This window comes from Bos javanicus, chromosome 26 (genome assembly GCF_032452875.1).
Source record: "Bos javanicus breed banteng chromosome 26, ARS-OSU_banteng_1.0, whole genome shotgun sequence".
NCBI classification, from domain to species: Eukaryota; Metazoa; Chordata; class Mammalia; order Artiodactyla; family Bovidae; genus Bos; species Bos javanicus.
The window spans coordinates 9449908-9466724 of record NC_083893.1 but is presented as its reverse complement, the minus strand read 5'-3'; the positions used below and the strand labels follow the sequence as shown (position 1 = coordinate 9466724).

General features: G+C 37.2%; 1 protein-coding gene across 3 annotated transcripts in view; it reads left to right on the top strand.

The window, feature by feature from the left end:
- ATAD1 (ATPase family AAA domain containing 1) overlaps positions 1-16817 on the top strand; it is a 64102-nt gene that overhangs the window by 44093 nt on the left and 3192 nt on the right. For all 3 annotated transcript variants that reach the window (XM_061402711.1, XM_061402713.1, XM_061402712.1), the window contains 4 exons: positions 2057-2163; positions 7921-8010; positions 11115-11165; positions 16551-16684. In XM_061402711.1, the coding sequence (XP_061258695.1) occupies positions 2057-2163; positions 7921-8010; positions 11115-11165; positions 16551-16684 (382 nt within the window). The remainder of the gene's footprint in view (positions 1-2056; positions 2164-7920; positions 8011-11114; positions 11166-16550; positions 16685-16817) is intronic.

The following is a 16817-nucleotide window of genomic DNA, read 5'->3' as shown; positions in this document are numbered from 1 at the left end:
TAATACAGTTTTTTGGATTGTTCTGTTTGAAATTCTACTTATCCTTTATATTGTTAACTCTTTCACAGTAGTTTGTTTCCATGTGTCATTTCTCACTTTACGTTGCTTTTGACTTGGTTTTGTATGAGAATTCTGTGTTGCCTAAAATGATCCAGAGTTGTTCTGTGTCTTCCACTTAGAGATTTTAAGATCTAATTTCTTAATATGGATGTTCTTAGACTGAAAGATGGTTTGAATTTAGACTTCAAACCTGAGAGAGAGCCCCTGTGATCTTGGTTTTTTAATTTTTCAGGGGCTACATATTTCCCTCCAGAGCCCAGGCATAGAAGAACAAGCTTCCTTAACTCCCTGTAGTGATGAGCAGAATTTTTTTCATGTCTATACTTTCTGTGAGTGTACATCCTTTTGGGCACCTTTTTTTCTACTTCTTAAAATCTCAGATATTAACACTTCTTTTTTTATTTAATTAAAAGATTATTTTTTTAGAACAGTTTCAAGTTTAAAGTGGAGAAGGCAATGGCAACCCACTCCAGTACTCTTGCCTGGAAAAATCCCATGGATGGAGGAGCCTGGTGGGCTACAGTCCATGGGGTCGCTAAGAGTCGGACACGACTGAGCGACTTCATTTTCACTTTTCACTTTCACACATTGGAGAAGGAAATGGCAACTCACTCCAGTGTTCTTGCCTGGAGAGTCCCAGGGATGGGGGAGCTTGGGGCGCTGCCATCTATGGGGTTGCACAGACTCAGACACGACTGAAACGACTTAGCAGCAGCAAATTTAAAATTGAGCAGACAGTTTCCCTATTATCAATATTTTGTGTTAGTGTGATGTATTTGTTATAATTAATGAACCATTATTATTAATAACTGAAGTCCAGGTTCATTATTCTGTGTTGTACAGTTCCATGGTCCGACAAAAATATAATATCATGTATCTTCCCAATATCGGACAGAATACTTTCACTCACCCTAAAAATCCCCAGTGCTCTACATGTTTATCCCTCTCAAACTCCTCTGTCCGAAACTCCTGGCTACATCTTTTCATATGCTTATTTGCCATCTGTGTGTCTTCTTTGGTAGGATCTTTATCCATATCTTTTGCTCATTTTTTAACTGGGTTATTTTCTTGTTGAATTTTAAAAGAGTCCTTCGTATATTTTGTATACAAGTCTTTTGTCAAATCTGTTTTATAAATATTTTTTTCGTGTTCTCAGGCTTGTCTCCTCTTAAACCATGGCCTCCCCAAAACAGGAAGTTCATTTTGAATAAAATCCAACTTACACTTTTTTCTTGGATGGACTGTGCTTATGGTGTTATATGTAAAAACTCGTTACCAAGCCCAGGGTTTGATTAATGATTTGAGATTATATAATAGAAATAGATGGGGAAACAGTGTCAGACTTTATTTTGGGGGCCTCCAAAATGACTGCAGATGATGATTGTAGCCATGAAATTAAAAGACGCTTACTCCTTGGAAGGAAAGTTACGACCAACCTAGATAGTATATTGAAAAGCAGAGACATTACTTTGCCAACAAAGGTCCATCTAGTCAAGGCTATGGTTTTTCCAGTGGTCATGTATGGATGTGAGAGTTGGACTGTGAAGAAAGCTGAGCACCAAAGAATTGATGCTTTTGAACTGTGGTGTTGGAGAAGACTCTTGAGAGTCCCTTGGACTGCAAGGAGATCCAACCAGTCCATCCTAAAGGAGATCAGTCCTGGGTGTTCATTGGAAGGACCGATGCTGAGGCTGAAACTCCAGTACTTTGGCCACCTCATGTGAAGAGCTGACTCATTTGAAAAGACCCTGATGCTGGGAGGGATTGGGAGCAGGAGGAGAAGGGGACGACAGAGGATGAGATGGCTAGATGACATCATGGACTCAGACATGAGTTTGGGTAAACTCCGGAAGTTGATGATGGACAGGGAGGCCTGACGTGCTGTGATTCATGGGGTTGCAAAGAGTCGGACACGACTGAGCGACTGAACTGAACTGAACTGAAAGAATAAATAATTTATTGTTAATTTCTAAGGTTAACGTTTTTTTTCTTCTAGACTCCTTTCTACGAAACCGTTCCAGTTCTGACCATGAAGCTACAGCCATGATGAAAGCTCAGTTTATGAGTCTCTGGGATGGATTGGATACTGATCATAGCTGCCAGGTATTAGAAATCTGCCGTATTTTGTGTTATTGTTGATGGTGGTAGAAAATGTGTCCAGTTGTTTGTTAAGCTTTTTTATAATTTTTTTTCATAAATTATACTTATCCATAAATGGTGAGAATCTGAAAGAGTATGATTTGTTTATGTCTTCATCCATTTTGCTGCTGCTAAGTCGCTTCAGTCGTGTCCGACTCTGTGCGACCCCATAGGCCACAGCCCACCAGGCTCCCCTGTCCCTGGGATTCTCCAGGCAAGAACACTGGAGTGGGTTGCCATTTCCTTCTCCAATGCATGAAAGTGAAAAATGAAAGTGAAGTCGCTCAGTCGTGCCCAACTCTTAGCAACCCCATGGACTGCAGCCTACCAGGCTCCTCCGTCCATGGGATTTTCCAGGCAAGAGTACTGGAGTGGGGTGCTGTTGCCTTTTCCCTCATCCATTGAGGGCTTCATAATTAATAAAATGTTAAAAAAGATTTCCCAAATGCCCAAAACAAATACAACAGAAGAGAGAAAAAACAGGTATTATGTCACAGAAAAGGAAGTGACTAGCTCTGAGTATTCTGTACATTTCTTTTGACTCTTACCCTAAGTCCTTCTAGTCTTTACTTTCAGTTCTTCTGTCACTTAATTTTTTTGTATAATAGTGTAGTAACCCCAAACTCTGTTATCCCTCTCCCACACTTCTCCCTTTTGGTATCCTTAAGTTTGTTTTCTATGTTCTGTCAATCGGCTTCTGTTGCAGATTCCACATAGAAGTGACATCATGTGATATTTGTCGTTCTGTCTGAAATACTTCATTTAGTATGATAATCTCTAGATCTGTATTGCTGCAGTTGTCATTATTTTATTCCTTTTTATGGCTGAGTAATAGTCCATTGTATGTATGTACCACATCTTCTTTATCCATTCCTCTGCTGTTGTTAAGTCGCTCAGCCATGTCCAACTCTTTGTGACCCCTTGGATTGTAGCACGCCAGGCTTCCCTGTCTATCACTATCTCCCGGAGTTTGCTCAAACTCATGTCCACTAATGTATCTTGTTAATGTATCTTGAGTCAGTGATATTATCTAGCCATCTCTTCCTCTGCTGCCCCCTTCTCCAGTGCTTTCCAACGAATCAGCTCTTTGCATCAAGTGGCCAAAGTGTTGAAGCTTCAACTTCAGCATCAGTCCGCCCAATGAATATTCAGGGTTGATCTCTAGGAATGACTGGTTTGATCTGCTTGCAGTCCAAGGGACTCTCAGGAGTCTTCTCCAGCACCATAATTCAAAAGCATCAGTTCTTTGGTGCCCAGCCTTCTTTGTAGTCCAACTCTCACATCCACACGTAACTACTGGAAAAACCATAGCTTTGACTGTCTGGACTTTTGTCGGCAAAGTGATGTCTCTGCTTTTTAATATGTTGTCTAGGTTTGTTATGGCTTTTCTTCCAAGGAGCAAGTGTCTTAATTTCATGGCTGCTATCACTGTCCATAGTGATTTTGGAGCCCAAGAAAAGAAAACTTGTCACTGGTTCCACTTTTTCCCCTTCTATTTGAAATGAAGTCATGCAACCAGGTGCCATGATCATAGTTTTTTGAATGATGAGGTTAAGCCAGCTCCTCTTTCACCCTCATGAAGAGACTCTAGTTCCTCTTTGCTTTCTGCCATTAGAGTGATATTATCTGCATATCTGAGGTTGTTGATATTTCTCCTGGCAGTCTTGATTCCAGCTTGTGATTCATGCAGCCCGACATTTCACATTATGTACTCTGCATATAACTTAAATATCCATGGTGACAATGTACAGCCTTGACATACTCCCTTTCCAAGTTTGAATCAGTCTGTTGTTCTCTCATTGGGCATTTAGGTTGCTTCCATGTCTTGGCTATTGTAAATAGTCCTTCTGTGATCATTGGGGTTAATGTATCTTGTGAAATTATGGTTTTCTCCAGATATATGCCCACTAGTGGGAATGCTGGATCATATGTTAGCTCTATTTTTAGTTTTTAAGGAACCTCTGTACTGCTCTCCTTAGTGGCTGCACTGAATTATATTCCCATCAACAGTGTAGGAGCATTCCCTTTTCTGTACACCCTCTCCAGCATTGATTGATTATAGATTTTTTGATGATGGCCATTCTGACCCATGTAAGTGATAGATACCTCATTGTAGTTTTGATTGCCATTTCTTAAATAATTAGCGATCTTGAGCATCTTTTTGTGTGCTTATTGGCCATCGGTATGTCTTCTTTAGAGAAATGTCTACTTAGGTCTTCTGCCCATTTTTTTTATCAGGTTGTTTATTATTTTGATATTAAACTACATAAGCTGTTTGTTTATTTTGGAAATTAATAATTGGGTCCCATGTGTTTATTTTTGTTTTTATTTTCATTAGTCTTGGAGGTGGATCCAAAAACTGCTGTAGTTTATGTCAGTGTTCTGCCTATGTTTTTCTCTAAGAGTTTTATGCATCTGGTTCTTTAATCCATTTTGAGTTTATTTTTGTGTATAGTGTTAGAGAATGTTCTCATTCCATTCTTCTACATGAAGCTGTCCAGTTTTCCCAGCACCACTTATTGAAGAGACTGTCTTTTCTCCATTGTGTATTCTTGCTTCCTTTGTTGTAGATTAATTGATCATAGGTGTGTGGATTTATTTCTGAGCTTTCTGTCCTGTTCCATTGATCTATAAATCTGTCTTTGTGCCAGTAACATACTGTTTTGATCACTGTAGCTGTTTATGTTCATATGTTTATATGTGTAAGTTTCTGTGTCTTACCAAGAACCAAGGCTTGACTCTGCTGAGTAGGTTTCCTTATTTTTCACCATGTTTCTCAGGTGATAGTACTTGATGAGTCCAGCTTTATGTAGAATGCTCTCATGAGGCCCTCTAGCCTGTCAGATGTCCAGCACACCCCACTGTCTAAGATCTGTTCACATCCATGTTATGCAGTCAACTTCTGCCCCTGCTTACCTCCATTATATGGATAAGCTTTACTGATAAATAAACCTGTCAGTTTAATTCCTTTACTTTTTTGCAGACTTATTGTTTAATTTGAGGTTTTCTTTTTAATACCTTATTATTAATTTTTACATATTTTGTAGCCAGAGTTTAAGGATATCCTTTGTCACATTACCACAGATCAAAAGTCCTGAGACATAATTCTCAGGAAGAAAATTAAGCCTCATATCCTCCTTCTACGTCACTTTTGTTAATCGCTCGGTCATGTCCAACTCTTTGTGACCCTATCAACTCCTATAGGGAGTAGCTATAGGCTACTCCTATAGTCCCCCAGGCTCCTCTTTCCATGAAATTCTGCAGGCAAGAATACTGGAGTGGGTTGCTAGTTTCTTCTCCAGGAGATCTGCCCAACCCAGGGTTTGAACCTGGGTCTCCTGCATTGTAGGCAGATTCTTTACCATCTGAGCCACCAGGAAAGTCCCTTTTATGAAAATATAATTTCATTTTGAAGAAATTGCCTTTAGTGTTGGATGATTAGAGAAGAAAGCAAAACACAGATAAATGTAGGTGAATTAATAGAAATGATTTTTATTAATAATTGGTTCTGGTAAATCTATTCAATGAGATTGGTGTGCAGGTTTCCAAAAACTAATTATCTCCTAAGCAATAGTATTTATAATATGCAGAGAATTGACTAGTTAGTGCCTGTAAGAGAAAATAATTTAATATTATATCTTATCAGAGTATAGTTTTAAAACCAAGGAAATAATAATATCTGAATGAAGTATACTTCAGAGCTGCTTCATCCAAAGCCCCATGGTGGGGTTCTTGCCACAGAGGAAACTGAAATAGTTGCATGACCCCATTAAGCCTGTCACTGCTACTGGAAATCCAAGTTGGCTGATGACATATTCATCTTGAAATACATGAGACACAAAAGCTAACATTGTTTTTAGGGGATTAATTGACATAGTTCAACTTTTGAGATGTATATTTAGATCTGATTGTTTTAAATGTAAAATAATTTAAAAAAATTTTTTAATATTTTGTTTTAAAGATTTTTTTAAAATCGTCAGTTCAGTCTTAACTAATACCTAAACTGTGCGTTAATTTTGCTACATAAATACAAAAAAATTACTGTTGCTTCCCATTTTTAATTTTAGCTTATCTGCACTAGAGAGAGTTAATATATATGTAAATGTTATCAGTTTTGCCACTTAAAATTTGCTTCTTTAAGTAATGTCGGTCACTCTTGCTTTGCTTATTCATCATGGATATCTGTTGTTACCTTACATGTATTCATTAGACCATGTTGTACTAAACTGTCTGTATTCCTTGATCCTAATTTTTAGGGTTTACTCTTTCATAGTGGGCTTTTGTGTTAGGCTGTTTGTTTACCTAGAATATTTCTCAAATTTCAGCCCCCTTTTGAGTTTTTTCTCGGTACTTCCTCAACCACAATGGTTTTTGTGATTCTCAACCTAATAGAGTCCATCTTCAACAAGCTTCCATGTCACTTAGAGTCTCTCTTTCAATATCTTATGAATATCTCAGAACGTACTTAATGTTGATATTTGCTCGTATAAAAAACGAACTCATTTGATCACTTCTAAAGATAAATTTTGTTTTACATTGGGTAGAAATTTTCCTTATTAGTTTTATAGAGTTGTAGAAAGTCAATAAAGAGAAACAGGTAAGAGCATTAATATTTTGACTTGAGGACCAGTTAAACCAACTATAAAATTGTATTATGTTTTGGAACTTTTTCTCAAATTTGTATTTATATTTTTTCCCTGTAGATGGCAGTCTCTCCTGGTTAATTGAAAGTAATTTGGCTGTTGAGTGACATTTAATGTAAAGAGTAGAAGTAGAATATAAAACTTAGTGGATTTTTCAACATGTTCTGGAGTTAGATTTCAGACTATTTCAAAAACCTAAGACATCTCAGGCTGAAATAAAAGTTTTCATTAGAATACCAATGAATTTCATTTTAGAGAGCAGATGTATATGTTTATTGTATTATACAGAAATATCAATAATAGTAATATTGAAGCCCTTCAGAAATTAAATTGTTTTGTGTATCTTTGTCTTTATTCTTGTTGATTTTTCATCTCTATATCCTTTATACATAAGTGGCATAGACTCAGAGGCTGGTAGGGCCGCCAGCAATTTTTTTTTCTTTTCTATTTTTTTAATATTCTACCCAGCATTTTGATGTCTGCTTTTATTTTGTTGCCCTTGTGTAAAGTTGGATTGCTTGAGGTTCTATTATTATTAAGAAGATTCTACCTGCAGTGCTGATAGTACCATGAAATGATGGTGTGAACTCTAGAGGAAAAAATACACAGTATGTATATTACTATTACCAGAATCCTCAGACTCTGGTAGGGAAACGATTCTCTCCTTAATATTATTAAAGGACTTGAATTATTCTGTCACATATACTGCCAAGCTGTTATAACATAAATAGCTTTCAGTTATTCAACATGTAGCGATCAAGTGACCATATTTTGCAAAATACAGGAGGTTTTTTTAAATTTTTATAATTCCTTCATAACTGAATAGTATATTTTTTTAGTTACTAGAAGTCTGGTGAAATGCAACAGTCTTACCAGCTCTGCTATCATTTGATCTATTTAGGATTAACTTTGATTTGTATCTATAAATATTTGAGTAATACTGGATTAAAACAGATTTCTTATAGAAGATTTAGTATAAGCCCCACTTAATTTTCTATATCTTCTAAGCCCTAGTAGTAACAACTTAAAAGGAGTATTACTGGTATATTTAATAGCTTTGTTTTCTTTATATATTTAGGTCATCGTGATGGGAGCTACTAATCGTCCTCAGGATCTGGATTCAGCTATAATGAGGAGAATGCCCACGAGATTCCATATCAACCAGCCTGTAAGTGGGTTTGATTGATATTATGAACAGTTATATATTCATTTTTTGCAGATCTTTATCTGCGATTTCAGGAAGGGAATGATTAAAAAATAAGACTTATTATTTATCACAGGCAAGGAAGGAATAGAGCAAGAACCCCATAATTACTGGTGTCCTTTCTACTCCTTTTCTTGCCTTTGTACTGTGTCTGAGATCAGTGTTGTTTACGTCTGTATACATTTGCGTCTCTTCAGTGTATAGAATTACCTCAAGTTTCCCTAGACATGTTAGTGATTTTCTTTAGAATGTAGCAAGAAAATGTAAATTATCGATTTGTTTTAGGATAGGATGAAATTAGGGGTTTTAGGGTTAAAGAACTGTTCTGTTCAGAAGGCTGGACAGGGAGAACATCTGCTATTTATTTGATTAATTATTAGTAGTTGTAATTGGTGCTTTCCTCTGACAGGATTAATGAGTAACCAGTAAGTACGATATTGCACTTTAATATAAGAATGAAAATCTGAGATTGGTGTTGATCCAGTTGTAACTTACAGCACTCTTTTTTGCTGGTTAAAAGTACCCTCAAGTAGAGGATGATAACTTGCTGATACTCTGTTACACAAAATCCCCAAATCTTGAGTTTTGTCTGCTTTTAGATTAAAAAAGAAAAAACAAACAGGGTTAGTACTAGACTGTGCAGCGTGCAAACATCATGTTACATGGATCGCTGTTTAGAACTTCCACTGTCACTCCTTTCAAATTTAAAATCTCTGGCTGGAAACTTTTGCCCTATTTTATATTCTTTAACCTAACAGTTTGTCTCTGTAAACATGGTTATGTAAAATTGGTAGTTGTGATCTCTGTAAAATTACTCTGGTCGACTGTTTGCTACAGCTACAGCCTCTGATTCCTCTGGAGGGTATACATTTACTTAGGCAGTCTATTAGAGAATTTACCTGATAATTCAGTGGAGAGATTTTTTAATGTGATACGGGAGACTGGAAAATTTGATTAATATTTATTGAGCTTGTATGTCAGATACCCACTAGGTTCTGATGAATAGAACATTGCCCCTGTCCTAAAAGAACTCTGTATTGCAGGGGGAGCCAGACACAAAAATAAATAATGCAATATGTACTTTACAAAGATATGTGTAACCAACTGCAAGGACCTGAGGTGATGATGAAAACTAATAATTCTATCCGAGGAGTTAGTGCAACTTACAGAATCCAGCTGGGCTTGAAGGATGAAGGATGGTAGGAACTGACTCATTTGAAAAGATCCTGATGCTAGGAAAGATTGAAGGCGGGAGGAGAAGGGGACAACAGAGGATGACATGGCTGGATGGCATCACCGACTCGATGGACATGAGTTTGGGTGAACTCCAGGAGTTGGTGATGGACAGGGAGGCCTGGTGTGCTGCGGTTCATGGGTTGCAAAGAGTCGAACACGACTGAGCGACTGAACTGAACTGAATTGAAGCAAGGAAATGCTTTTTTGCCACAGTGAACAAAGGCAAGGAGGTGTGGAAGCCCATATTTAATGGAGACTTTTGGGGATATTCAGTTACAAGGCGCCAAGGAAAATCAGTGGTTATGAGCGGAAAGGGTTGACTGCTGAAGGTTTAGATGACCTTTATATGCTTCATACAAGATATGTGATTTTATTACCAGAACATCAGAATATTTTTAGAAATAATTAGTTCACTTCAGTGGTTCTGAAAATAAAGATTACATTGATAGAATCTCTGCTTGTAGTCTAATAGCAAACAAAGGGTTTTGATGTACGGTAGTAGAATAGAACATAGGGTACAACAGCCTGTAAAGTAGCCCTTGCTAAAGTTGTAAGTTTAATATATTTATTGTGTGAGTTCAGAATGGGTTGTGTAACACATTTTATCAAGTTTGTCATAAATTTGTATACTGTTAATGCAGAAACTACGATTTTTAATCTCCCTTTCATTCTGTTTTTAGTGAACACACACACATTTTATAGGGTGATTTTTTTCTTATGCATAACTGTGATATCAAAGTATATGATAAACCTTACCTTAAAATTCCTTTCCAAGTTAAATGTTGATTAATAGCAAGTACTTATTGGTGATCACATAACATACCAAATTAACCTTTATACTTAACACAGTTGAGTTACAGAAATAGCAGTTTGGTTTGGTTTTGATTTTCACATCATTTAATTTGATACTCCTGATAACTGGCTCTCCTTTTTTTTTTTTTTTTTTTAGCAGTTGTGGGACTAGGCAGGAGGAGTTCACCCACAATAATTTTTAAAAGCATTTGTATTTACTATATATGTAAGATATTCTTTTCAGAGAAGGCAATGGCACCCCACTCCAGTACTCTTGCCTGGAGAATCCCATGGATGGAGGAGCCTGGTGGGCTGCAGTCCATGGGGTCGCTAAGAGTCAGACACGACTGAGCGACTTCACTTTCACTTTTCATTTTCATGCACTGGAGAAGGAAATGGCAACCCACTCCAGTGTTCTTGCCCGGAGAATCCCAGGGATGGGGAGCCTGGTGGGCTGCCGTCTGTGGGGTCGCACAGAATCAGACACGACTGAAGCGACTTAGCAGCAGCAAGATATTCTTTGAAAAACTCCTGTTCCTAGTACAGTATTAGGCAGCATCACTGGAGGCAAAAGCATACAAGCATATAAAGAAATACACTATCAACACTAAATAAAATTCACTAACACAAATCAGTGGACATGAAAGTTACATGTTGAGTGGAAGAACCAAGTAGGTGTTCTTGCCATCTCATCCAGTTACTGGTAAAAATCTTATGGCAGTAATGAGTTTTCAGAAGTTCCTTAAATGTAGAAAAGGAGATTTGCAGAGCTATAGAGGAAAGACATTGGTCATTTATTTCAAGGCATGTGCTAGGCACTGGGGATTCAGAATAAGAAGTTACAGTTCAGTACAAGAACCATAAATGATTAGTCTAGAGTCTAGAATTAGACCTTGCTTTAGTCAGAAGTTTCCATGACCTGTCAGAGTTTCTGTCATTTCCTGTAGGTATTGGGTAGTTTACAAGGAAAGGAAGAAATAGTAGGAAAATTAGTTGATCCTTATTTTTTTAATGCTAATTGAGAATTATCCTGCTTTTAGGCTCTGAAACAAAGAGAAGCAATCCTGAAACTCATCTTGAAAAATGAAAATGTAAGTAGAAAATTACAGTTTTTCCCCATCCTATAAATAAAGAAAAAATTATGTTCATAAAATCATTTTAGAAATGAAAAAGGAACCTGAGAATAATATAGTTTTGAACTTGTAAATTACTGTAGAACTCTTGGCTGCTTGTATAACTCAATCACCATGGCATATTTGAACTAATTAAAGATAATTAAAGGCTTTTTAAATAACCTTGTGTTTTCATATCTGTAGATTAAAATCCTCTGATATTTTTCAGACCAGTTTCAAGTTTTATACATTTGTTTTTGCAGAGAAGTATGGGGAGGTTTTGTTTTTCATTTACTTGGAATACTTTTTGAAGTTGAAAATTAGAATTAAAAATATATGATAATCATAATCTTTAATAATTTAAGGTTTTTAAAAATAGTGCAGTCACATGTTTCAAAAGTTAAAATATATATATTAAATGATATACAGGGAAAAGTCTCATTTCTCTCTTATGGTTCTTATGTATCCTTTCAGATGGCATTATGCCTATACAAGCAAATTAGAATATACTATTACTCCTCTCGCCTTTTCTACATAAGCCACATTAATAAAGCTTATCCAGTGTTCTGTGTGTTGCTTTTTTTCACTTAATCTTTGAGATTCCATAGTAGCATATGGTTTCCTCATTCTGTTCTCTTTTTTTCCTTTGCACTGCATAGGGTCCATCGCATGGGTATACTATAGTTTCTTTAATCAGTGCCGCACTGAAGGACGTTTGGGTTGATTCTGGTCTTTCACTCTTACAAAAACGGTGCATCGAACAACCTTGTACATGTGTCATTTGGCACTTGTGCCAGAAACATTAGTGGGGTGAATTTCCTAGAAAAAAAGTTACTAGATCAAAGCGTATCGGAGAAGGCACTGGCACCCCACTCCAGTACCCTTGCCTGGAGAATCCCATGGATGGAGAAGCCTGGTGGGCTACAGTCCATGGGGTCGCTAAGAGTCAGACACAACGGAGCGACTTCACTTTCACTTTTCACTTTGATCCATTGGAGAAGGAAATGGCAACCCACTCCAGTGTTCTCGCCTGGAGAATCCCAGGGACAGTGGAGCCTGTTGGGCTGCTGGCTATGGAGTCGGGTCATACAGAGTCGGACATGACTGAAGTGACTTAGCAGCAGCAGCAGCAGCAGATCAAAGAGTATGATATTTATAATTTTGGTGTGGCTGTGCTAAGTCAATTCAGTCATGTCCAGCTCTTTGCGACCCTATGGACTATAGCCTGCCAGGCTCCTCTGTCCATGGGATTCTCCAGGCATGCATGCCCTCCTGCAGGGAATCTTCATGACCCAGGGGTTGAACCCACATCTCTTATGTCTCCTGCATTGGCAAGTAGGTTCTTTACCACTAGCACCACCTGGGAAGCACTTATAATTTTGGTAGTAGTTGCCAAATTTGTTCATGCCAATTTACTCTTTTATGCCAGCGGTGTTAGATAGAGTGCCTCATGCCCTGTAGCCTTGCCAGCAAATGTTATGGAACTTTGTGCCAACATAATATGGCATTCTGCCTTTTTTAACTGTAGTATCTTTGGAAATTCTTTTAGAATTAGGTTTGTCATTGGTACAGGGAATTTTTAGCATTCAGTTTCTTACTCATGAAAGTACAGGAGATGAGTCTTTAGTCAGTTTTATAATGCAGAATATGAATGCTCTCTGGATAATTGCTGACACAGGAATGTCGGATTTCCTACTAGCTGCTATTACTGTGCTGGAGGCATATTGTTTAATAGAATATGAAAAAAAATTAATTGTGCTAAAAGATGCTTCAAATCAGTAGCACACAAATTTATTTAATAAGATGAGCACTATCATGCTTATTCATCCCTGAGCAGAATTAGAGTTTTTGATGCAAACATACAAATAGACTTATATTTTGAGTTTTTTCTTCTCTGAAGGAAAAAATGAAGCTTTTGTAATGATACTGTTTTCCAGTCTTTCACATTCCTTATTGATAGATCCTTAATATAGCTCACTCTTTTAAAAAAGATATACTGGTTCTGGCTTAATGTTAAGTATGAAAGAATTAGAACTAATAACATTATACCTAATAAAGTATCACATCTGACACTACAGTAAGAATGTTGTTTTTTTTTTCCCCCATACAGACTAACCTGAATGTATATATTTTCTGTAACAGTGGAAATTTAAAATCATGGGTTTAGAAGAGACACTTGAGGATTCCATTCTGGCTTGACCATTTCCTACTGTGTGACCTTGGGCAAATACCACTAGAATCTCTATGCCTCATTTTCTCACTCAGAAATTGAAGATGTCAGCAATCTCATAGAATTGGTTTGATAATTTATATTAAATGTGTGTGAATATATATATGTATGTGTGTATATATATATATATATATATATATATAAGATGCTTGGATTACCATGCAGTGGACAGCCAGTGTTCAAGCTATTTTGGCAGTTCATTAATTTATTATATATCCTGTTTTGCTCCTATTATTCAAAACCTTTTTTAACTTGGGAATTTCCTTCATACTTGCCTAATGAAAATAATTCTCACTACATGGTTTGTCTAGAACCATGATCTTAAAAAGGGCTACTTCTACAGTGCTTACTGTGTGCCACGTATTGTGGTGATACATAGTTTTATTTAATTCTCATTTTAAGCAGTGCATATTAATACCATTTTACACTTGAGGAAGCCAAAATCCAGAGAAGTTACATAATAAGTTACACAGGTTTACATAGAGTAGTGAGAGAGCCTTTCTTTTAACCTTTATGGAAGGCTATGTTAGTAATCTTGCTCTCTCAGTGAATGGAATCTTCTTCTTCTTATTTTCTTATATTTGTTCTGCTCATCTTTGTGGCATTTTCACCCTGCCATGAACAAGATTTGTGAGTGGTGAGAGCATAGTGTTTCTCAGCAAAGGAGTGGGCAAAGGATGGGGTGGAGGTATTGATTGTTTGAAGGAGGAAGACAACTAATATTTAACATCTCGAAGAATAATTTGGAAGGTCCTTTGTTGTAAACACATACACAGATAACTTTAAATCTAGCACCTGAACCTAAAAGGTTGATCTTGACATATTTTGCTTCACACACCCCCTCCCCTCTCTCTCCACCCTACACCGTCATTGGTAGCGCGCTGTGGAGAGCTCTCAGCACTGTCCTGAAGTTGGTAGTATGTACTTCCATAAATATGTGTGGATAGATACATAATTCATGTATAGGTATAGTTGTATAGTTTTTTTTTCTTCCTCACTTTTACAAACTATAGAGAAACTACATCCTGATATGTCTGATTTCTTAAGTACACATGTAAAAAAGAATTCCTGAGACACACAGAAAAGTTAAACTGCAAAGTTAGAAAAGTCTGACTGTAATCAGACTTAAGACTTCTAGAAGTATGACAAGATAAAATGAACAAAGTGAAAGGACAGGCCACCGGGGAAATACTTGGAACCCTGTAACCAACAGGAGACTAATGTCCTAAGTACACAGAACTCTTGTAATCAGGTTGTCAACTTGTGCGTTTGTTCAGCGCATCATGGATCTAGCTATTACTATAACTAGCCCTAGGAGCTCACGCTCTGATGTATCAGTACGTGAGACGTTAAGTGACAAACCTCCCAGTGTTATTGTAGATTTGTCCGTTTGTTATATTTTTCTGGTGAATTATTTTTTATCATTATGTAATGATTTGTTTGTGTTTGTGGTGATTGTTGATAAATTTGGATTCATTCTTTCTTATTTTAGTGCTTTCCATTTATTGAGCCTTTTTTCTCCTTGGACTCCCCTCACCCTCAGCCCACCCAGACCATCCGCTCCCACCTTCCAGTTGCCTTACCTCTGCCCCAGGCCTTCATTCTCAGTGTTGCTCTTGTGTTCCTCATTCTTTTTCCCCTCTTCCTCTAGTCACTTGGAAGTTACACGTTCTTTTTTAGTGCTACTTAGTTCTCTAGGTGCCTGCATACTAAGTCTCTTCATTCATGTCTGACTCTGTGAGACCCTTGCCAGGCTTCTCTGTCCATGGGACTCTCCAGGCAAGAATACTGGAGTGGGTTTCCTTGCCCTCCTTCAGGGAATCCTCCCAACCCAAGGATCAAACCCACGTCTCTTATGGCTCCTGCATTGGCAGACAGGTTCTTTACCACGAGTGCCACCTAGGAAGCCCACTTAGTTCTCTACCCTTAATTAAATGATTATTATTACTGTTTATATATGAACTCATTTACATTTATCTGTATATAGTTTACCATTTTCCTTCACACCTCCCTTCTGGGTTCAGTTTTCTTTCTATCAGAGAGTGTATGAGTATGTGATTTCTCTCTACTTAATCTCCACATTTAGGAGTGAGAACACTGGCATGGGAAGTCCCAGTTGCAGAGTTAACAGTAGACTCCATGTCGTCTTACCTCCAAGCCTCTTCTTGTCCTCGTGCAGAGTTGCTACTCTTAACTTACACTGAGTTTTCCACAAAGACAAGTGGGAATTTAGTAACAGATAAAGATGGCATTTCATATCAACTTGGGGAAAATAAATGTTAAGACAAATGGTTAGCTAGGTAGGGGGAGAAACACAGCTGGATCTCCCTGCACAGTGTTCAAATGCTGGCTCTGTCTGTGGTGTGACGTTGGGCAATTTATTTAACCTCTACAGGTTTTACTGTTATCTGAAATTAAAAATGAGAATGCTTCCCTGACAGGATTAAATGAGCATAATCCATGTAAAGTACTTAGGACAGCAAATGACACATAAGAATCATTTATTACTGTTAGTTACTGTAATTAACTATTGACTTTCTCTTCTTAACCTTTTTATAAGCGTAATTATAAGTCTGTTATGTGCCCAGGAGGATCACTTTCTTAGCTTCACTATATAAGCTTAGTTGGGGAGCAAAACCATAGGTGCTTAATGAGTGTTGAGGAATTAGAATAGAATACCACAGCATGACAGTTCAAATGAGGGTTAGAGTGTGTCAGTGGAATATGATTTTCGTAATGGACTCAGGACTTAATGATCCGGGCTGTTCGCCATGTATGTTGACTTTTTATAGAAAAGTGCCCCTTTTCTATAGAACGTGGGACCTTCCTAAGAGGTACCAAAGTCAACCCAACAATATTTGAATGCCTGTTCTTCCCCATCACTCTGTGAAGTGTCTCGTGAGACTTATTTCAGTTTTGGTCATAGTGACAATTACTGAAAAGTAGATTTCAAATCTTAAACTTTTATGGTTAAAAAAAGAAAACTTCTAGAACTGAAAATTTCTAATGATTCTCCTCCCCTGCTGTTCCAGTATGCTTTAACTTTCTTTAATTCTAAGAAGTGTTTGGATATATCTCTTGCCATGTATTTTATATATATATATATTTTTAAGTATGTTTTATGTTTGTTTAAGGTGGATAGGCATGTGGACCTGCTAGAAGTTGCCCAGGAAACTGATGGGTTTTCAGGCAGTGACCTAAAAGAAATGTGTCGAGATGCTGCCCTCCTCTGTGTCAGAGAATATGTTAATTCTACATCGGAAGAAAGGTATGTATATTTAGAGTTCATCTCTTAATATTTGTCAAACCCTTTTAGAGCTTTTAGGTTATTAACAGGTTAGGCTAGGTCTTCTGTTTTGCTTTATAATACCAGCTCTATTTACGAAATAAAAAGATAAATT